Genomic DNA, 24399 nt, shown 5'->3' with positions numbered 1-24399 from the left:
CTCTCACACACTCTCTCTCTCACACACACTCACACTCTCTCTCCCACACTCACTCTCTCCCACACTCCCACACCCACACTCACTCACTCTCACGCTCACACACTCCCACACCCACACTCACTCACTCACTCACTCACACAGAGTATATCCATAAGCCTATTTTTGCAATGTCTGTGAGTGGGAAACGTTGAGGTACCAGCGCGCGTGAACGTCATGGCAACGTACAAAACAAAGTACCTCGCGCGGGAAACACTTAACGTAAATGCGCGTAACTAATGTAAATCAAGCAGGCTAGTATGCAGCATAACCAACGAAGTGTTGGCGAAATAAAAAATTAATGGACAGATCTTTTTTTTCCAGAAAACTTCTTGCACAAAATAAATTCAAGCACTTTCAAGGACCTGTATCTATGTATGTTTATTTTCAAGAACTTTCCAGGGCCTTGAATTTTATTTTTCAGATTCACAAACTTTCAAGGATTTCAAGGACCCGTGGGAACCCTGCTATTATTACATTAGCTAACTACCAACTAACCAGATAAAATTAACAAATTGACAAGCACTTACTGGGCAGAATGGCTCTTCAAATGGCGGACCGAAATTGGAGGCTGTCGTCTGGCTGTCCGCGATCTTAACGTTGCATGTCTTGCAAAGCGCTGTTCGTCTTTTGCCATCTTGATAATAATTTTTGAAGCCGAAGCGATGACCCTCGGTAACGTTACCCCTCGGCTGACATGTTGATGTGTTATCTGATCTAAGTGGGCGTGGTGTGCGTAAGGTACGAGAGGGCATGGCTGATGATAGCCTATAGTGTCGTGATCCAGTCATGACAAAACTATTCTCAGCCTGCGCTCCAGCTGGATCAATTTTATTTTTTAAATAATTTATATATTTTATATTCAAACTGAAAACATGATGTGATTAACACTCAAGTCATTCAAGTCTTCGTGTCTCAAGTCAAGTCAAGTCCCGAGTCTTTAACTTCCAAGTCCGAGTCAAGTCTCAAGTATTTTATTTTTTGTCAAGTCAAGTCACAAGTCATAAAAATAGCGACTCGAGTCGACTCGAGTCCAAGTCACCAAGTCACAAGTCCCCATGTCTGACATATACTCATATACAACAAAAATTTTAAGAGTAAAAACATCTGATACGTGTATCTGATATGGTTTGATATTATAACATTTGGCTTCATATCCATTTCTCATTTTCTTTGACAAACTAGTACATACTACAAAGTAGGAGCACATTGCAATGTTTGAGCAGTGTTTATTTGACCAGGGTCTGGTTCACTCTTTCATATTTATCATGTAGTCAGTGCATAGGTGTTAGGTGCTAGGCTTGGGTTATACATAATATCTTGGATTTTTTTTGGATCAAGTCAAACCAGACCATCTGGTCTAGTAAGAGGACATATTAGAGTCCCAACATTTGACTGTGGGGATGGTGACTTTGGTTTTTGGGGAGGGATAATATTTTTTTTAGAAAGGAGTCAAAAAGAGCACCTTAGCTTACCATTACTCTTCCCTTCAGCCTGTTCCATATTTCAAACCCTCTGCTTCTTTAAGGATGTGTCCCACTGGTTATTAATGAACCTCTCAAAAGACTGTGAAGAGGTCAGCTCCCTTGTGAGAGGACCCTCATTTCAACTCCTAGACCCCCATAACAAAAGGGGGTCTGGAATTTGCATGGTATTCCTGGCATGTTTTTGATTCATTAAGCTTTGCCATGTCTGACCAGAAATGCTTAAAATGTTTCATAACAGTTTTCAGTATGTAACTGTCAAAAAACAGGACTTTGTTCTTTGATTGACTGACTTTTATTAAGACCTGGTCAATAGTTCAGTACTCACCCACTACAGTAATGACGGCACTGGATATTGCTACACCTTCAGAATTGCTGCCGTGACATTCATACATGCCCTCGTCATCCTTCTTCACCCTCTCAATGATCAGAGTCCCGTCATCTTTTAGACTAATTCCTGAAAAGCATTATATGAATCAAACAATTGAATTAATTTTACTAAGTACTCATTACCTTATAAAACAGATAGTTAAGGTAATGAACGGATGAGCCATGTTCAAAGCCATTGTAAAACAGGAAATATATGCACAAATATGACTGCACACCAGTTGAATTCTATATTAATGTGACAATTTGCAACTGGCAACAAAACACCACATCACTGGCTAATGAACTAAGAGGGGTTTTAGGGACACTTCACCAGAACAAGGGGAGCCTACAAGGTTAGCATAGCAATGTGTAAGCAGTGGTCCCATTGACATTCAATGGGCGGTACACTGGCATGGAGACAAGAGGCCATTTTTGTGGATGTGTGCTAAATAAACAGCTTTTGTGAGGAAAAAGTTAATCACTTACAGAATTGACTACCTGTCTGCTAATCTTCAATATGTTTGGCACTAAACAATTATTTTGGGATGAACTATTGTATGTGTGGAGTTTACTACAATAAAATTGCTGTTTTATAAGAGAAGACACAGACAATTTTGCATCAGGTAGGTGTCAGTTTATGTCTCTCCCTATTCATTTGTATGGTATCCACAAACGGTAACTTACCGTCGTAACATGCTAGCTGACTGCTACGCTCTCTTCTATGGTAAAAGCACAGAGGTCATTATCTCAGTATAGAAGTTCTCTGACATCACCCCTATTCAACAGTAAAATTACTGTAATGCTTAAACTCTCATTGTTTTGTTTTAACATACTAGTGTCAAATTCAGTATATGTGTGTTTTAAAATGTTTTAAAACATCATTTTATTAATTATATTATTTAATGTATAGTTACTTTATGTATTGTAAGACTTTACTGGGTGTTTCTCTGTGCTAAAAATGCAAACAACAGAATTAGGTTATTGTGACTTGCCTAACTACTTTGAAAGAGCGAACTTGGCAGAACAGGAGGACGTAGAACACATCTATGTGAGTTTTGAGATTTTACGATATGTAGATTCAACAACATTTTAAAACATTTTAAATTTTTATTTTTTATCCCATTTTTTATTTGGAATGCCCAATTCCCACTACTTAGTAGGTCCTTGTGGTGGGTCCTCAATCCGGGTGGTGGAAGACAAGTCTCAGTTGCCTCTGCTTCTAAAACCGCCAATCCGTGCATCTTATCACGTGGCTCATTGTGCATGACACCACGGAGACTCTGCATGTGGAGGCTTATGCTACTCTCCGCTAACAATGCACAATTTACCACGTGCCCCATTAAGAGCAAGAACCACTAATCGCAACCACAAGGAGCTTACCCCATGTGACTCTACCCTCCCTAGCAACCGAGCCAATTTGGTTACTTAGGAGACCTGGCTGGAGTCACTCAGCACACCCTGGATTCGAAAACACTAACTCCAGTGGTGGTAGTCAGCTTCAATACTCGCTGAACTACCCAGGTCCCTGTACCTCTTAAATATTTTTAAAAAATGTAGGAGGTGGAAGATGACGTCAAACAAGTCCACAGGAACATAAAAAAGCAAGAACGCGTAAGAATGCACATTGAGAAACATGTGGTATGCTCAGTACTTTATCAAAAATAAAATAACAAAACACACAGTGACAGCATTTTATAATCCTACACTGCTACTTATTAGAAAAAAGTAGATTGCTACTGCAAAAGCTACTCAGTTTTTGGCTAGTCTAGTGCTACAGAAAAAATTGTTGCTGCCTTTAGTTAGTCCCGAACACACTGCTGCTCACCTGGTCCTTCTGTGACAGGAGCCTTGTCTTTGTACCATGTGATATAGGGGGTCGGAACACCATAAGCAAGGCAGGCCAATGTCAGGGTGCTGCTGCTGTTCACGTCCTGATTGGTCAAATTCTGCATCAGCCAGGGCACTTGCCTCTCTGTTTCAGTCAATGAGGAGTTACACTGTGTAAACTTATTTCCATTCATTTATTTTAATTATAACCTAGCAATGTAAGACTTTTATCATGTACTAGAAATATCGGTTTCATAATCAGCATCATAAAAAGTCTTTATTCTGAAATGTGATATGATATATGCTGATGCTTGGACAAAGACCAAATCTGTTTGGTCCTTGGCAAATGAAACTCACCATTAATAGTCAAAACAGATGTTGTATTGACCACTTTATTGTAGAATACATTGAAAGCTTGGCACTCATAGCCCAGTGTGTGGTTTCTGGAGACATTTGTCAGCTTGATAAACAAAGTTATGGTGTACGTCTCGATCCTAAGAATGGTTTCGCTACTGGGCACTGTGTGGCCCAGAGGATCAAGCCAACTCAACCTATCATAGAGGAATCTTGTGCCCCTGCAAGTCAATTTTATGTCATCTCCAACAATGGCTGTCAAGGGCTCGATTTCAAAAGGTTGTGGATGATCTAGTGAAGATACAAAAGAACAAGACATTAATGGACTGAATGGAAAAGATTAGCTCAATTGCAGTATGTCAACAGACAGCCCTTTCATTGCATACTTTCATGCAAAATTTGCATTCTACAATCAGACATAGTGTGACTAACTCACAAAACCATATGCCTTGAAAGGTCCCGAAAATACGCCATAGATGTACTTTTGAAAAAGGTTGTGTTGTTCTAGTCAACACTACAAATGCTATGCTGCACACTGACATACCAGGAATGTCAAATGTGCATTTTTTTCCCGTTTCATCACTCCTAATTGAAAGCATGTTGCTGGCAAATGGCGGCAGCGACGGCTGACTCTAAGCACTACAATAGGAACCAGGCTGAGGCCAGGCCTCTAGGGAGCCTGTGAAATGCTTGTTTATTCACAGCAATCTAGGTCCCACAAGAGAAGACAGCTGTTATTACTATTTCATCCCTCTGACCAGCATTCCTGCGCACAAAGTCATCCTCACCTCTTGCATAGCACATCATAATCTCTGGGGTATCCTATTCTGTTCTGGCTACCTGCCACTTGACATCCACCATTTTTTCTCTCAACTCCATTTTTATAGCACAATTATCTCACTCCATCAGTGTCATGTGCTGTTCATTCCAGCTCATTTTTAACTCATCATTCCAATCCAGGCACAGTTTCAATGCTTTTACAGCACTCTTCATTACATAACCCAGTGGATGGGTTACTAATTTCATGAACATTTGACCCTGATCAACAAAATATAAAAGTGATTCACCCAGCAGTGGGGACACTAAAAAATGTTTTCATGTGATGTCTAAATTAACTGGTTTTATTAAAGTCAATAATATTATTTAAAATGACCACAGCAACCTGATTACATTATTTCTATCAGATCTGACCCTTAAAAAGTAACCATGTATAAACTAAAATAAATACCTTCACAGTTTATCACAGTTACGATTTTAAAGTGTAGAGCTTATCCTTTGGATATTTCCATATGAAGCTGGCCATATTTAACCTTTGCTATCCTTTACCCTAAATTGATGCCCCCCACCATCACCACCACACATGTTCTCTTTATTGCAAAATCCAGTGAGTGCATTCTTGAGTTTGTGAAGAAATTGATTATGTACAGATCAAGTGAACATGCATTACAGTATTGTAAATAAAATCCCACAAAGTTTTTGTCAACAAAATTTAATACTGAAATGTTTTAAGTTTTTTCTGAACTGGATTGTTTTTTCAGTAAATGTAGCATGCCCACTTACCATCCACATAGAAAGGGATTCTCATGGTCCGGTTCCCAAGTTCATTCCTGGCTGTACAAGAGTAGACCCCAGACACATTAGCTGCTTTCACCACCAGGGTGCCTATAGTCTATGGGGGTGAACAAAGAGCATATATATATATATATATATATATATATATATATATATATATATACCTTAGGAATGTTAAAGGGTTAGCTCACCCAAAAATGAACATTTTCTTAACATTTACTCACCCTCATGCCATCCCGGATGTGTATGACCATTACTTTGAAACCAAAAATGTGAAACTCATAAAAGCACATAAAGGCAGCATAAAGGTAATATGCATAAAACTCCAGTGGTTAAATCTATATATTCAGACATATTATAGGTGTGGGTGAGAAATAAATCAATATATAAAGGTGCACTCAGTAACTTTTGTCTTTGTTTCACCTTGGACTTACACTGACACCAAGCGGCCTGGATGCAACATCATTTAAAATCAATATTTTTCAGTTCCAGATGCCATTGTAGAAATGTAGTATACACAGTCAGCCATGATTACTTTAATCAATGATTGAAAGTGTCAAATAACAGGACGGTTACTGAGAAGTGAGTCATATTCGGCTGGTCATGTGATTCCAACATGGCAGCCCAAATGTGCGGACCCTCTTCTTGTAGAATAAAACAGCTTTTATAAGGTTACTAATATGACTGGAGTCTTCATTTTAGTATGAGTCGTCATGATTTCCTACATATAGTGCAAAATTACAATTCATGTCTTTAAGAGTTAAACTTTTTTAATGAGGAAATAAATTACTGAGTGCAACTTTAAGTCCTTTTTTACTATAAATTATCAATGTGTAAATATGTATATGTAAATATGATAAATATGTGTCTGTTTCTCACCCACACCTACCATATTGCTTTTGAAGATATTAATTTAACCACTGGAGTCTTTACTTTAATGCTACCTTTCTGTGCTTTTTGGAACTTCAAAGTTCTGGTCAGAATTAACTTGCATTGTGAGGACCAACAGAGCTGAAATATTCTTCTAAAAATCTTTGTTTGTGTTCTGCAGAAGAAAGCCATATATCTGGGTTGGCATAAGGGTAAGTAAATTATGAGAGAATTTTCATTTTTGGCTGAATTAAACCTTTAATGTTTCAGTAGACTAACACAATAAAAACTTTCAACAATATGGAACAGTTTAAGACAATATCATGTGTTACAGCAATGACAATCAATGACATCTACCCATCAAACTTTGGATCACAAGGATCATTTACAAGTAGCCCTTTTTTTTTTTACAGCCCTTAGCCTTTCACTTTTATAGTAGGCTACATCTGGAGTTTAGAAGCCAAAAGTGTCACTGAAAGCACAAAACAATTTCCTGATACACATTTAAAATACCAGGCATTAAATTGTTACCATTCAAGTGGAACTCATTAATAGCCTAAGTAGACATAATGATAATTGTTTTTTGGCAAATGTCCAGATTCCTGAGTGCTGTTTTCTGTTTAAAACGACATCTGTTTTCTTGGCCATCCCATCAAAGGTATGAAATGCTCTGGGTGCATTATGTTGGAGCAATATACCCATTTTTTTGTTTACTTCCTGGGGTTCATAGACTGTTTGTAAGACGTATTTGAAGCAGCTTTGGCTCTGAACAACAGGCACTTTCATTGTTTGCTGGCATGGAACGGTCATATTTTTGCTAAGGTTAGGATTTCTTCCATATATATGCTATTGGACAGACAGAAATGAGCTGTGGAGCTAATTTACTGTAAATCTGTAGACCTGTTGTATGTCATTGTTTAGTCTGAAATGCAAATTATTTTTAATGCCACATTGCTCTAAAATAAACACAAGAATCAGGATTAAAAAGATGATCATAGAGCACTGATTTTACCATTTACCTGAATCTGTCCAAATGCTTTGCTTGTTAGGTTATGACCAAGTCAAAAATTCTGAGTGACATTACTTTCTCTTTAAGCTGCTGTGACCGGCCCCATCCCCACTCTTTCTCCTTCTGTGGTTACAAGGCACCGTCTGAGATGGGCTCTTACCAGCCTGTTATTCACAGTGCTGGGAAATTTATATGAGGTGACAGAAAGGAATTCACTCTAAACAAATCCCACCCTTTTAAATCAGGCCTTGTTATCATAGAACACTGTGCTTCACTCCTGCATCGCATCATCGTTTTAGCCACAAGAGCTCATAAATACAGCAAAACTCAAAATGTACACCTATTACATACTGAGAATGAATCTCCTTGCACAAGCATGATTGGTTTTTAATGACGTTTCTGCTGTGAGAATATTCTGTCTCATATGAACAAAGAAAATTAACATAAATCTTTGCCAAAAGAACATACAAATTTCTACATAACGCAACTAGTTTATGTTTTTGGTAATGGCTAAAGACCGTTCACAGCTTATAACTGCTGGTTTGCATTTCCAGTGATACTCTTAATGCAGTTGAACGCACGACTTGCTTTGACCCAGTGTGTTACAGAGCAGCCCTAAGTACAGTCACACAAAAGATCAAGTGTAGAGGAACACGACAAATGAAAACCTGTGCTTCATTAAGTTTTGGGTGAATAGTTTTGGTAACAAGGCCTACTGGGACATTTACTGTAATAATATCTACAGTTCAGTGTATAATTTGGCAGCACAAGCACATAGTAGCAATCATCACTCATGACAGAGAGTGACAGACATAGTAGCTTTGACTAAGCAAAAACTACGGAGATTGTAGCTGTCTGGATTCATCTCTGCAGTTGACTCTGCTGTGTTCCCACCACTGACGTGCGGTCTGGGTAGGCAAACTAGGCACTGCCTACCCTGCCAAAATTCAAAAATAAAATGTTTATTAAATAATAAACTTGTATTTGTATTTTTACTTTTTATTCTTGTGATTTATATATGCAATATGTGTGTTATTCCAATTGTTTAGACGTTATGATGACAAATGTAGCAGTTACGCATAATCAACTAAAAACAAATGGTAGAATAAGCAGTGCTTTTACGGTCCATTCATTGCAGACAACACGCGGAAAACCCATGTTGCGCATGCGCACTTCGATCCTGTATTCTTTAACATGTACGGCAAAAAGCACAAATCTGCTGTGCCTTTTGACGTAAATATGTTATGCCCGTAATCATCTCCGTTACATATCAGACATGGACCAATTAAAATCGAGATATTCCTGGACATTTGCGTAGCTAACGTCATTACACCACAGCTAGCGTACATGCCTAATCCCCGCCAAATTCAAAATCAAAATGACAGCACCGGCCGTAATCACGGAATTAAGAATTTTTTCCAAACTCGATTTTAATTCGAAATATGAGTTAATTGCAAGAGGGAGGTCTACGCCAGCCTTAGATTGACTAGTACAGCAAAAGGGCACAAAAATTATCCGATCATTTCAAACTGATTGGTATGTAAGAAAAGATTGGCTATGTGGCTCTGCTAACAATCAGCGGCTGTACTGCTATCCCTGCCTGCTTTTTTCAACCAGTCAGACAGTTTGGACTTCAGCGGGATATTGTGATTTGAACAACCTGCCCGCAGCTTTAACCAAGCATGAAAAGTCGTCAGCTCACATCCAGTGTCAAATTACACTGAAAACCTTTGGAAAATCTCGGATCGACCTTGCACTTGACGAGCAAAGGAAGCTGTATATAACCTACCACAATGAAAAGGTAAAGGATTGTTGTATTGTATCTTCTGTTATAAAGATGAAGATTGCACATAAAAAAATAAGCACATAATGTTGTAAAAAATAAACAACTTATGTTCTGTTATATGTTCTGTGTTTTGACTGCTGAATTTTGTATAATAATATCTAATGAAGATATATTAACAAAATCGTATATATTATAACACATATAAAATACATACATTTCTTGATATGCCGCGCTTGTGTGTAACGTTCACTGTGTGTGTGTGTGTGTGTGTGTGTGTGTGTGTGTGTGTGTGTGTGTGTGTGTGTGTCTGTGATAGAGAGAGAGAGAGAGAGTACAAGATATACATCCTGATTTTTTTAATTTTTTTATTTTGTTTTATTGACAAATAATTCATCCTGATTTTTACATTTCTTGATATGCCGCGCTTGTGCGTAACGTTCACTGTTATTACGTATTATTAGCTTAAACAATAAATCAGGTAATCTGGCTTTCATAACTCAGTGCCTAGCCTCATTAAGACATCACCGCACGTCACTGGTTCCCACTGCTCTTTATGATTTCAATAATCATTTTTGAATGTTGTCAAAAAATCTGAGAGACCTGAGTGACTGTGACTTACATATGTCACATTTTCTGTGACTTACATATGTCACATTCAGTGCATGTATAGCCCTGAGAGAAAGTTCATGTTTATGAGGACTTATGGCGTTGCAGTAAGATGAACTGATATATCAGTATAAACTCTGTCCTGGGGCAACATTCATTCAAAGCAGCAGCAGCCCTGCTTACTGACCTCTGCTCTACACTGAAGGTGACTGAAGCACGATATCATATACAGCAGAGCTAAAAAAAGAGTTGGCTATTAGTTAAATGCGACGTGTGCAAGAACACACACAGTCACTCATTAGTAATTTAGCCAAAAAGACTACTGTGGCAGATTCTGATGTTTGGAAATACAATGTGCATTGTTGCTTTTCAGTGGTTCTAGTTATATTTTTCTTAAAATGTATTACAGAAATCCAATATGGAGATTTTCAATAGACTTTATGAGTTTCAAATTGAACACAGATGTAAACAATGCATCAGATTTCCCCCCTTTCCCTGTATTCTTAATCAGTGCTTTTTAATGAACTCATATTTTGAAGTAATTTATTTTTTCCCCAAATGAGGCAGACACACTCATTACTTTAAAAACAATTATCATTTCTGCCAATCTAAGCATTATATAAACACTTTCTGTCATCTAAACCCAACTAAATTAATTACAATTACTTATACCATGTAGATTCAGGCCTTTTTAGTTATTTAAAGGCGACACCTACAAATCTTTGTAACACTTTACAATAAGGTTACATTTTTTTAACATTAGTAAACAAAATTAGTTAACATGAACTAACAATTAACTCTATTTTGCAGCATTATTTAATCTTGGTTAATGTTAATTTCAACATATAGTAATACATTTTTTAAAAACAAAAGTTGTGTTTGTTAACATTAGTTAATGCACCATGAACTATAACATAAACTAACAATGAACAATAGTATTTTTATTGAGTAACATTAACAAAGATTACTACATGCTGTAAAGATATATTGTTCATTGTTTGTTCATGATACCTAATGCATTAACTAATGTTAAAAATTGAACATTATTGTAAAGTGTTACCTAAACCTTTACTAATAATGACAAAATTCCATAAAATACATACCTTGTTTTTACTCTTAAGCAGTCTGACCTTGCTGTTGATATCCTCAATCAGATTATGAGGATAAATCAGTGACTCAGTGCTGTTTCCAACAGGAAGTGGATCCGTGTAAAATTTGCACCTATAAGACACATTTTTTAATTTTTTGTTTTTTAACATATACAGAAATTAAAATTGCTGCTAGCCACCATTAAGGAATGATGTTTCTGATATGATAAAGCTGGATGTACACAAGAAAATACCAAGGCCATGCCATTTCAGTGAAAGCCCTCTACCTTAAGTTAGAAACAGAAAATAGTTCTTACTTTAAATATTATAGGAAACCGTTGGCAAAATTAACCCTTTTAGGCAATGTCTTTCAGATATATTTTTCTTTCACCATTGATCATAAGCTTTCATTGAACTTGATAAATGTCTGTTTTTTCTGCATTTGAGCAGCATGTAATCTGTCATGTGTTTCATGCCTAGAAGCCACAAGAGACTGAAGTCCTGTTTTGCATCTCTTTGAGAGGAGGAACAATCGGATTAATGAGTTTGGAGGTCAGTGAGGAAACAGCACCATGACAGGAAGGGCTGAGTCCTGCGTCACCGTCTAAAGGAAACACCCCCTCTCTCTGGCCGGCTGAGATAAGGTTGATCCCAGACCTATACGGTCAACAAGGTACAACTGATAACCCCCCCCCCCCCTTGATTAAGAAAACCTCTGAGAGCTCACCTTCATGGGGATGAAGAGCACCTCCTGTGCCTATCACATAATCTCTTAACACTGTACCTTTCCAACAAAACACTCATGATGCATTCTACCTGCAGATGTGTGCCACCTCAGATTTTTGAGCCAAGTGGATATTATATGCAAATCTTTACAAAATATATATTATCCTTGATAATTAAATTACTAAGTAATCTGTCATCATCTACCCACCGGCACCCTCATGCCGCACGAAACCTGTATTCATTTTTTCACTTTTTTTTTTAGATACCAAAATATTAAAGCTGTTCTTTTCCATACAATGAAGAGTATGGTGGTTGGCTGTCACGTGCAGTTGAAATTTTGCTTGGTTTATAAAATCAGATTTTTTTTTTTATGTTACAATTATTTCTTGTTGCCCACAACCAATGCTGTGCAAACAGTTTTAAAGACAGTGATTATTTTTTCAATTAATTTTGGTGATGGTAGTGTCACAACAATTGCACACTTTAGATTAAATGTTTTTTGTATAAGGTCAGTATTTGAATTTGGATCCCTTTAGTAGCTATTTGGAAACTGCACCACTAAAAGAACATGTCTTATTGTACATAAATTCAATAAATGACAAAGTTGATAAATAATATATATATATTTTTTGTCCTAATTTGTCTAAGGCATCAAATGAGCCAGGACAGCCAAATACTAATTCCTTCTGCTTTGGTGAAATAAAGCAGGAACAAATTTTTAATTTCCATCCAACTAGGGCATTGCGATTACCCTCCAATGTGCCTCACTCATTAGCTGTTGAAAATCTGCTTCTCTCACCATCTATATCATGATCTGTCATGTTTTCAGCCATTGCTGATTATATTTGAATAAGCCAAAGTGGTACTTTGGCACTGTGGTACATAGTCCAGAGTATTTTTGTCGCACATTTGGCAAGCGGCAATCTTTGATAAATAATTACTCTCAATTACAAGAAACTCTTGTCATGTCACACCAAAGCTAATCAGACATCCATTACATTCATAAAGGTTCACTAAGAGGCTGGCATTTACACTGGGACACTGTTGCTTTCAGAACAATGCAAGCTTGGGGAATGAGACCAGTAAATCCTCCTCACATTTACAGAGCCAATGACTGGGGAATGTAGCACTGGGGCTATTTTTCAACAATAAGCATACTTTATTTTGAACTGATGTCAAGGAAACGGATGCAGTTCATTTGAATAATGTGAGCTGTGGGTAAAGACTAGCATTCATCATACATTTTAACACCTCAGCAAGAGAAGAGACCTAGCAGGAGGGTGACAACTGTTTTCTATTATTTTTCTTTCATTTTTATTTTTTTTGGTGGAGAACAGAATGGATTGGTATGTTCAAAGTGTTCTATGGAAGCCACAAATGGAATTTTGTGGAAATGACAATTTTTTTTTTTATAAAATAGCAAATATATCTGATCTAAACCATTAACCATTAAAATGTTAATAGCATGGATATGTTGGTAAACCAGCATGAAACCAGCATTACCAGCAAAAAATGGCCCAGACCAGTAAGGAAATTCACAGTGGTCTAATATAATCTTTTCAGCAGGATAATCAGAAGACCTGTTGATTCAATGCAAATCTGAATCTAAATTAGGAACATAAATTAGTCAAATGTTGTGCAACTTTTGACTTACTCTGTAAGCTCAGGGCTGGGGTCACACGGCTGCCAAAACCAGGTAATGACTGGCATGGGGATCCCAAATGCAGTGCAGGTGAGCTTGTGATTCTGGCCATATCTGTAAGTTTGGGGGCCCACTGGAGCCACTCCTTCCTCAGAAATCTTTGGTTTTACTGTATAGATATCAATATACAGCACGTCAATTATTAAAAAAAATCAATCCCAGAAAGAAATATAGCTCATAAGCAGATCATTGGCTAGCACTAAGAAACTTTCAGCTCATTCCTCTAAACTGGAAGAGTATGAATATATAGGCATATACACATTTAAATAGGAGAAAGAGAGAGAGAGAGAGAGAAAGAGAAACAATGGAGCAATTGTCCATACTGAAGTGCATTTGTGCACAAGAAAGAGAAAAACAGCATATTTTGAAGATTTAGCATTAAATGGACTTCAAATATGTGTTGAATGATGCCTGAAATAGTTTCTTAATTGCAACCAGAAATCTCTCAATTCGGTTTCAGTTGTTTTTGACCCTGGTTGTAATTTGGGTCTAAAATGATGTCATGTTCTACAGGTCAGGATCAGGACAGAGAAGCCGTTAAATAAAATATTTTATATCTGCCCAGAAGAGGCACTCATACAGTACTTGTATAAACTGAGGAATGGAAAGTTTCCAAGACATTCAGGGAAAAACCTGGGCAGTACATTACTAAAATCTCAGACCTGACAGCACATGCTAGAGTGTTTGCCAGAGATGAGCTTATCGTCACTTCTGCAAAAAATACTTCGATGTTTTTCTTTGTGACTACATTGTTGAACACAAGTCTATTAATTGAAAACATAATAACAAATGGACAAGTGAATTTGCAAAATAATTATTTGGCCTCGCACTCTGGTCCAACATTACCTTAAAAAAGCAATTACATTTTCTCTGAATTGTCTTGACATTGTTATCTACAGTCTAAATATTGAAGTGCAGAAAGTGAAATACTTAGGGTTTAAAAAACATACAATGTGCAGATTATTATGTGCAGTTCATATTGGTTTTATGTTTATACCTTTGACTTCTAGCCTGTAGCTGAGGTTTCTGTACAGCCCCTTATCCTGGTTTGACAATGCGATAGTGAAGATCCCAGCATCCTTCTGTCTTACTTGTTTAATGATGAGGTGATAGCCCACTGTCTCATAGCATGTCAAATTTTCTGAAATGGCTACTCCATCTTTGTACCTGTTCGAATTGACGGATTAAAACTTTACTTTATTATAACAATACATACCCAGATTTGACATTGTACAAGTTGCCACCAACACAGTACCAAGACTCCCAACTGTAGCCTGTATTCAATGTAGTCTGGGTTGCATTTTCTTTTACCTTGCATAGTTGTGTTCATGGATGAGGTCATGTCAGAAAACATGACCATATTGGCACCTGCCTAACTTGACTAGCATCTACGTAAAGACAGATGGATTTGTGCCAAAACCTGCCATTAAAATATGAATTTGCACCTTGGACATCAACAGCAACGTTTTACAGTTGAGAAAGTTGATAGAACTATTTTTCTTTCATTTCTTTCTTTCTTTTTTTTTTTTTTGCTATCCTCAACATACACTGGTGGCCAAAAGTTTGGAATAATGTACAGATTTTGCTCTTATGGAAAGATATTGGTACTTTTATTCACCAAACTGACATTCAACTGATCACAATGTATAGTCAGGACATAATGTGAAAATTTACAATTACAATTTTAAATTTTTTTCAGAACTTCTAAACTACTTCAAAGAGTTTCATCAAATATCCTCCACGTGCAGCAAAGACAGTTTTACAGATCCTTGGCTTTCCAGCTGTCAGTTTGTCCAGATACTCAGGTGGCATGTCAGCCCATGCTTCCTATAGCACTTGCATTGATGTGGCTTTCTTTTCGGGAACTTCTCACAAACACCTTCCAGTCTAGCTGATCCCACAAAAGCTCAATACGGTTAAGATCCATAACACTCTTTTCCAATTATCTGTTGGCCACTCTAACATTTTCTTTTTGTTTTTCTGTTTCAAAAGTGGCTTTTTCTTTGCAATTCTTTCCATAAGGCCTGCAATCCTGAGTCTTCTCTTTACTGTTGTACATGAAACTAGTGTTGAGCGGGAATAATTCAATGAAGCTGTCAGCTGAAGACATGCGAGGCATCCATTTCTTAAACTAGAGATGTACTTATCCTCTTGTTTAGTTGTACATCTGGGCCTTCCACATTTCTTTTGTCCTTGTTAGAGCCAGTTTCCCTTTATCTTTGAAGAGTGTAGTGTACATCTTTGTATGAGATCTTCAGTTTCTTGGCAATTTCAAGCATTGTATAGCCTTCATTCCTCAAAACAATGATTTCTAGAGAAAGCTGTTTCTTTTTTTTGCCATTTTTGACCTAATATTGACCTTAAGACATGCCAGTCTATTGCATACTGTGGCAACTCAAAAACAAACATAAAGACAATGTTAAGCTTTATTTAAGGAAGCAAATAGATTTCAACTGTGTTTTAAATAATGCTATAATGGCAAGTGATTTTCTAGTACCAAATTAGCAGTTAACAGGATTACTCAAGGAGAAGGTGTTGGAGTGATGGCTGCTGGAATATGGCCTGTCTAGATTTGATAAAAAATTAGTAGAGAGGGGGGGCGTTAGTTTACAAATGTTAATCAAGACCTCAAGTTAATCAAATCTATTGTCAAGTTCCTGTTTGCTTTAAAATAATTATTTAGACTCCATTATACAGGTTGGTATGCATTTGTACCACGGTTCATCTGATTCTTAAGTCTAGTGACGCATCTAAATTATCTGGTTTAGCAGCATAAAAATACACAGGCAAAGTCACAACCTCCACTCAATGGACAGAGCAGAGCGAGTGCAAAGCAGATGCGTGCTCTAAATGCACACCTCTGATCAATGCAGTACTGCAAGAACTTGGGAATGAAGTAGGTAACCATTACTCTAGTCTAGTCTTAAAAACTATAAGAGCTCTATCAACACATCAAATCATAACAATACATTTTGAGTCATGTCTCTAATTTTTAAATGCAAAACAGTAATTTACCATGTCACTCTGTCTGGTTCAGGCAGAGCATTGACCCGTGGCTCAAACTGCACCTTTCTACCCTCTGCAGCAGTGATGACTTTACTTTTATTATGAGTGACATTGAGGAATGGATGTTCTGTAGAAACAAACAGATATACCAATATTCCATTGAATGAATTCAAACTCACTGTTCTACAAAAGCATGAATGTGTTCAGGTTGTAGCACAGCATCTTCATATACTCACCATATACGAAAGCCTTAGTTGAATCTTGCAGCTTTTTCCAATCATTTGATACTATGCACCTGTATGTGCCCTTGTCCTCCATTGTCACATTAGGTATGATTAATGCTTTAGTCATTACGATGATTCTACCAGGTGGGTCCCTTGTTATCTTTGTTTGGTGAGTGCGATTGATCTGAGAACACAGACAGGAAGTTCAGTTTTATTTAACACCAGTTTAAATCATGTAGCTGAACTGCATGTGAATTACATGTAATCTATGAATTTGTGCATTAAATCCTACATGTGTGTATGTGTTTTGGTAAAACTCAAACAATTTTACCAGTGCACCATAACTCACTGTGCTATTGTGGAACTGCCACTCAAATTCCATTCTTCCATTGTAAGTGGTCTCTCCGGAGCAATTGAGATATAGGTAGTCACCAACCAGCACTTTTGTATGTTCTGGTTCGATTCGGACGTTCTCCAGAACTGGGGCTAGGTACAGATAACAGAAAGTACTAAGAAATACAGATAATTAAAAAAAAATCATAATTTACAGTGACAGATATTCAGAAGTAACTGCATATCTGGGATTTACTCCAATCTGTTGAGCAGCAAAAGACTCACTTATCCTTAAGAGAATGTAGTGTGATGAAAATGTCTTGTCATCCACACTGGTGACACATGTAATCATTTGGTAGCTGTCTTTAGGTCCCAAGGGGATCTTGAAGCCTCTCTTTGGATCCCATTCCACTGCACTTTTTATATGATCTGCCATATGATTCATCTGGAGAATGAGAGAAGAGGGTTTATTCAAAAAGTAATTTTTTAACATGGGTGGCAGTTCTCTCCTTTTTAGATGGATTGTTAAGAAGGAAACAAGTTGTGTGAAGCTTTTACAATCCATGATTAGTAGCGCATGCAAAAATGAGCAAAACAGGGGTGAGATTGTCTGTGAGAAACTGATCATCAAGTTGTATAGATCATTTCACTTCTTTTGTATGTTCTGAGACCAAGAGCTCTGCTAGGAATGATGGGAAGGAAGGATATAGGAAGGATGAATGCCACAGATCATCCAATGGCAGGAAGGTCACATAACTATCTGTGCCATCTGGCTTAGAAGTGTTTATTCATAGCAAAGAACTGTGTGAACTTTATATCCAATACATGGCCACTGGCCCTTTGGCAAAACTGCTTCTGTTGATGAAGCTGCCACAACAATATAAAGGAATAGGAATTTACTGTTGTCAGTACACCCACTCCCTATAAGCAGACTACGCAGTCTGCGTAGGGCACCAACCCCCAAGGGGGGCACCATCTTACCCTAGGAGGGCACCAGAAATTCCACCAATCGCTTCGCGCTCATATCACGCACACCCCCTGGTTAGATGATCGCTTCACACTCATATCACACGAACCACCTGCCTAGATCCTGCCTAAAATGGGCCAAAATGAGATCTGATCCCGACCAGACCAGACGCAGTGCAAATGCAAAGACAACTGAGTTTTCTTCACTTGGTTTCGCTTTTTGTGCACTTAAAGTGGTCTGAGTTTGATTTCTTTAAAGAGGACTCAAGTGTAAAAACTACCTATTAAGACATGGTCCTCCATCATGGTTAAAAACTTTTATGAAAATTAAATAATACTTTTTTGGTCAGCTTGGCCATTTAAATTATTTTTTTTTTTAACCTGCTCTTCATAGACCTAATGCATAAAAAGGGTGTTTTATTTATAGCCTGAGTTTCTATTCTAAGCTATAAACAAAAGTCTAACACCACCTTCCTGTTCTTACAGGAAGCAGCCAGGATGACTCCTCAGGCCGCCTTGAGCTTCCCTGAGCCTATGCCACACTGTCTTTATCTATATTCAGTACACATGCTCTACGCTTTGATGGGTGTGAGAAACTCAAAGACGCCCATGATCCAAAGCATTCTTCAATGTCTGTTCATACAAAATACATCCTCTGTCACGTAAACAAGGCTTTTGAGGCATGGAAAGAAGGTAATTGAAAAAAATGATCTGACCATGCATTATATGTGAATATGTTTACACTAAGAGTTAAATATGGTGCCACTAATAGAAAATACTTACAGTCTCAAGAATAACATGTTGGTTATGGGATGTTGTTCTGCAGGGAACCACAAAAGCACGAGCATCCCGATATGCATAAAGAAGTTTTGGTGAATAACTGTAAGCCTCCACAAATGGATGATTGTGGTCTGTAATTAAAAAAGTTATCTTATAAAATAACACAAGTTTGTCATCCACAAAGGTAATTTACCAATCACAAATACTAAAATTAATTAATTCGTCCCATACTCATCGCTATTCAAATGTATGCCTTTTTAACTTTTTCACTTCAGAGTCAAGAACAACAAAAAATATTTTCTATGAGCTTCAAACTTCAAATAACTTTTAAAGTATGAACTGAAAGACTTCAGGCGATGCCTACATTTCAAACCATGGGGAGCAATTAAATATCCCAGACAAAGTCAGATTATTTTACTCTTTAAACAGTACTTGGCCACACAGGTTGCTGGATAAAGAAATAGAAACAGCTTGGATGGAGGGGCTGTTACTATATAGCTATGCTGTGAGATTGGCGTGATTAAACATATGAAATCTTAGGTGCTAACAGTGTTCATGTAATAAAATGTGTTTTTTTTAAACAAAGTTATCTAGTATAGTGGAATCACGAAGTGAGATGAACCAGGGGACTATCAGGTATTAAATTGGCTATATATGTGGTTAGTTGCAGTGGAATAGGTCCACTAAACAAAACAGTTGTTGAGCCAAAAGCTTGGTGAGCGTTACAGTCCTTTACTGGATTTGCATGTACTATTTCTTTAAACAATTGTTGTGAGGTACAGCAAGACTCCAAGGAATGGGATCTCAAGAAACTATTAAGACTTCAGAAGAATCAAACTCCACATCCATCTCTAAAGACATGCAGCTTTATATGAATGCCTTCCTTTTTCTGTGTCACTGCTTTTCTACCTCCTAGTTCTGTGACAACAAAGTTCTGTCTTGCAGATACGGTCCAATTCCCTGTTATTCAAATCTTTTTAATGAGTGCAGTCATTGACGCAGAGTTACAAACTACCTCCATTACCAAATTAGAATATTTATGGCTTTGTTGTAGCATCATTGAGGTACAGCCTCTCGTTACTTTATTTCTTTCTTTTTTGTAAATCCCGTTTTCTCCTTGTGGTTACTCACCACAATTCGATTGGCGGAGGACAAGTCTCAGTTGCCTCCGCTTCTGAGATAGTCAATCTGTGTATCTTATTATGTGACTTGCCATGCATGACACCGCTGAGACTCACAGCATGTGGAGGCTCATGCTATTCTCCGCAATCCACGCACAATTTACCACACGCCCCATTGAGATTGAGAACCACTAATCGCGACCACAGGGAGATTACCCTATGTGACTCTACCCTCCCTAGTAACCAGGCCAATTTTGGTTACTTAGGATACCTGGCTGGAGTCACTCAGCACACCCTGGATTCGAACTTGAGACTCCAGTGGTGGTAGTCAGTGTCAGTAATCGCTGAGCACCCAATGCCCCCATTACTTTATTTCATCTGTAATCTTAAGTTTTTCGAAGGGCCTGGAGTCTTTCCAGATCTAGTTTCACACAGAGAAACATCAGATTTCTCACTGGTTGGGTCTCTGTTCTGGCAATTAATTGGAGACAAAGTGTTGTTAGAATTCCATGGTGTATAAAGTACAGATCAGACCATTTGCAGCCAAAAACTGATCAGATTCTCATCAGAGATGAATAACTCTGCAGATTTGATCCAAAGAGATTTTTACCGGACAAGTAAAAAATTATTCATCCTGCAGAAAATTGCTTAAGGTAAAAGCAGATATAAAGTTTTTAGCTATTTGGGCCTTACAGCAGCAGTGATCAGCACATAGGAGACATTTTTTATTTGATGTCTTACAGAAATCATAGTTCAATTTGTGATTCTTTAGAAACTCTTTCAAACTGTGATATTAGGGCAACAAAATACAGTCACATTCCTGAGACTGAGTGCTTTCATTTGATATATTCCTTGTCTATTTAAGTGCTATTTGAAAGACTATTTCTACTACAATAACTCTAGGTGGTGCTTACTTGTGACACAAAGGTTTTCAGGCCTTATGCAGTTATTTTATCTAATATAAATGCAGAAGTGATGGTTATCTATAAATTATCTGATTTTTAGGTTTCAAACGATACCCCATATGCCTGATTTATGTGTCAGGGGACTTTAAAGTTTTAAGCGCAAACTTATTTCACGATATAGCGTCCCCTTTTGGACCCACCAGCAGGTTCTAAGAGTGGAAGAGTAAGCATTCTTTATGACTTACCCTTGACAAAAACATACGTGGAGACCTCATGATCCTTGGATTTGCGGTGACTGCAATTGTAGAAACCAGTGTCGTTGTGCATCAGGTTGTGTATGACCAGCTTGCTGCAGTGCTTGTACATTCTCTCCTCACACGGCTCGGCCTGTACCGATGTCACATTCCTGTGATCCAACCTCCATTGCAATGGAGTAGATCCCCTAATGTACAAACAAGACATCAACCACAATCAGGTCAATTTCATAGGCAAGTAGGCCAAAGTCAAGTTAAAATAGTCATTGTGGAGAGTATCTGGTGATTATGTTGTGTGTAGAATCATATGAAGTCCAAAACATTTAATTAGCTAGTAGTTTTTTTTGTGGAATAACACTGCTTCGGGACAGTGGTGGATGAATTTGTTCTCCTCCTGTTGGCTGGAGTTTGTTTTGTGGAGTACTTTTTGCGGGACATTGGAATGATTACGTCATCTACTGCACTCATAAACAGCCGGCTCACTGAACACATGTTTGTCTCTCAGAGGAAACTGAACGGCTTTATATTGGTTGGAATTTGCTTTGTGGAGGAACACACCTTTGAGACACTGGCACCTTTGAGACTTCGAGTTCTGTGAATGAATCTACACATTCTTTGTGTTAATTCTGCCTATTGACTGGGGTTTGTTTTACAAAGTATTTTCTGTTATGTAATTTTGCCTTAAAAAATGTGTGCAGAAGCACCGGACTTGAGCAGTCTGATGGCAAAGTTGTCGCGGGGCTCTCTCAGGTGTACATGGACCTTTTGAGTTTAGAGGGAGTGACGCCGTTAGGTACTGTTGTGCGCAGGGTTAATGCACATGTTTTTCTTTTTTATGTTTGTTTGGTTTAGGGGGGGACTTCGGGGTTTTATGGTTGCACTAATGTAGGTTATCTTTCTCCACATGGAATGTGAATGGGTTTGGGCACCCCATAAAATGAATGAAGGTTATTTATTTCCTTAAGCGTAAGAAATGTGATAAAGTGTTTCTTCAAGAAACGCATCTTTCTCTGTAGGAAGCTGAAAATACTGGGAAGGTATGGGGTGGGCGTGTTTTCTTTAGTGCTGGCTCAAGTAAGAGCAGGGGAGTCTTTACATTGCTTAGTAAACTTCTACAATTCAAATCTCTCAAACAGATTAAAGATAAATTAGGGAGAATCATTATTGTTTTAGCAGAAATTCAGGGGCATAGGTTGGTTTAAGCTAATATTTACGTGCCTAACATTGATGATCAGGGCTTTATTATTGATCTTGAAGTTATGTTGCAAGCCGCTGGCACCCCTCATGATATAATATTGGGAGGAGACTTTAATCATTGATGAACACAATCCTTGATCATAGTGAAGCAAAAGTGTGTAAGCCCCCTAGAGTTACATTGACGCTTCACAGGATGTTTAAAAATCTTGGTCTTGCAGATATTTGCAGACTTTAGAATCCATCTGGTAGGTTTTTTCATCCATCCATAAGATTTATGCTAGAATAGATTTCGGTTTTATATCTAAGTCCCTCATTTCATCTGTTGTAGAGTGCTCAATTGGAAACATCTTATTCTCAGATCACGCCCTGGTGAATGTAATCAATTTATTCATAATTAATGAATCCCTGATTTCCAACCAATGTTAAAGACTGAAATCAGTGTTTATATGGAGACCAACTGGTCCTCTGTGGGCATTGCTTGGGAGGCACTTAAGGCACTTCTTAGGGGTAGGATCATACAGTATGCCTCATTTACCACAAATTCCAAAGCATGAGAACTCGTGGAGTTGGAAGGGAATATTAAAAGTGCTGAGGCAAACCTGAAGTGCCGAATGACATCTGATGGAGAATTGACCCAATTGAAATGTAGATATAATACTATTTTGTCGTAAAAAGTGGAGTTTTGGTTATTCAGGGCAAGACAGTCATACTTTGGGTCAGAGACAAAGCAGGGAAGTTTTTGCCTAGATATATAAAGCAGAAAGAGTCTTTTTCTACCTTTCCCTCAGTGAAATCTGCTTGTGGTGAAATATTTACCTTTGCCATTGATATTAATAATACCTTTAAAGAGTCCTATCTTCATCTTTATAGTTCCACGTCTTCATCTACAGATGAACATATTAGAAAATTTGTGGAATTTAGAACTCCACATTAGAACATTAGAACTCCACAAATTGACAACTGAGAAAAATAATTATCTTGATTCTGAGATAAACTTGGAGGAGCTTGACGAGGTAATTAAGGCCTTACCTACAGGCAAGGATCTGGTGCCAGATGGTTTTGCCTCTGAATTTTTTAGATCTTATGCTACAGAATTGGCTCCAATTTTGTTAGAAGTTTATGCAGGATCATTAAAGAATAGAAAGCTTTCCTCAACCATGATACAAGCCCAGATTATTCAGATTCTTAAAAAAGGACAAAGATCCAAGCAAGTGTAAAAGGTAATGTCCAATTTCCCTGATCCAGCAAGATGTAAAAATTGTGTCCAAAATTTTGGCTAACCGGTTAAGTTATGACATCTCTTATACATATAGATCAGGCATTAGGCGTAACATCAATATCATTTGGTCAGTAGCGAATGATCAGTCTCCAGTCGCTGCCATCTCACTTGATGCCGAAAGGCGTTTGATATGGTACAATGGGATTATCTTTTTAAGATTTTGGAAATATACGGGTTCTGGAGTACATTTATTGGTTGGATTAAGTTACTTTATAGACACCCTGTAGCAGTGGTACAAACAAATGGATTAATTTCAGATTATTTTAATCTGAATAGGGGCACTCGGCAGGGTTGCCCTCTTTCCTCATTATTGTTCTGTCTCTATGCTGGAACCATTAGCAGCCGCGATAAGAAAGGAGGATGATTTTCCAGGAGTGATGGCGGGAGGTGTGGCGCATAAGCTTCTGCTTTACGCAGATTATATTTTATTATTTGTCTCTGACCCTACTAGATCAATGCCTTGCCTCCACAGAATTATTAATTCATTTCAGGATACAAAGTCAACTGGTCTAAATCAAAAGCTTTGGCTCTGACAGTGTACTGTCCAATAACAGCCTTCCAGCCAGGCACCTTCCAGTGGCCCAAACAGGGCATTAAGTATTTGGGTATTTTATTCCCAGCAAATTTGTCTGATTTAGTTAGAATTAATTTTGACCCTTTAATAAAACGAGTGATGTGTACAGGTGGGCTTCATTACATTTATCGATGATTGGGAAGGTTAATGTTATTAAAATTAACTGTATTCAAAAATTCAACTACCGACTACAATCTCTCCCTCTCTTATTTCAAGCAATTTTATAGCATAGCGAAGTCCTTCATTTGGAATGGTAAATGTTCCAGACTACATTTCAACAAATTACATAGGCCAATTAACAAAGGTGGACTAGGCCTCCCCAATCTTTTGT

At 37.7% G+C, this 24399-nt stretch overlaps 1 protein-coding gene across 1 annotated transcript in view; it reads right to left on the bottom strand.

The window, feature by feature from the left end:
- Positions 1-24399, bottom strand: part of LOC127659645 (vascular endothelial growth factor receptor kdr-like) — an 81856-nt gene that overhangs the window by 38651 nt on the left and 18806 nt on the right. The window contains exons 3-15 of the mRNA XM_052149554.1: positions 21010-21206; positions 18742-18869; positions 17278-17437; positions 17009-17145; positions 16672-16843; positions 16445-16562; positions 14427-14596; positions 13382-13538; positions 11017-11134; positions 5631-5739; positions 4074-4361; positions 3715-3861; positions 1849-1977 (exon numbers count right to left, since the gene is read on the bottom strand). Coding sequence (XP_052005514.1) covers positions 1849-1977; positions 3715-3861; positions 4074-4361; positions 5631-5739; positions 11017-11134; positions 13382-13538; positions 14427-14596; positions 16445-16562; positions 16672-16843; positions 17009-17145; positions 17278-17437; positions 18742-18869; positions 21010-21206 — 2030 coding nt within the window. The remainder of the gene's footprint in view (positions 1-1848; positions 1978-3714; positions 3862-4073; positions 4362-5630; positions 5740-11016; positions 11135-13381; positions 13539-14426; positions 14597-16444; positions 16563-16671; positions 16844-17008; positions 17146-17277; positions 17438-18741; positions 18870-21009; positions 21207-24399) is intronic.

This window comes from Xyrauchen texanus, chromosome 19 (genome assembly GCF_025860055.1).
Source record: "Xyrauchen texanus isolate HMW12.3.18 chromosome 19, RBS_HiC_50CHRs, whole genome shotgun sequence".
NCBI lineage: Eukaryota > Metazoa > Chordata > Actinopteri > Cypriniformes > Catostomidae > Xyrauchen > Xyrauchen texanus.
Note: the sequence above shows the minus strand (reverse complement) of the source record. Positions and strands in the feature narration are given on the sequence as shown.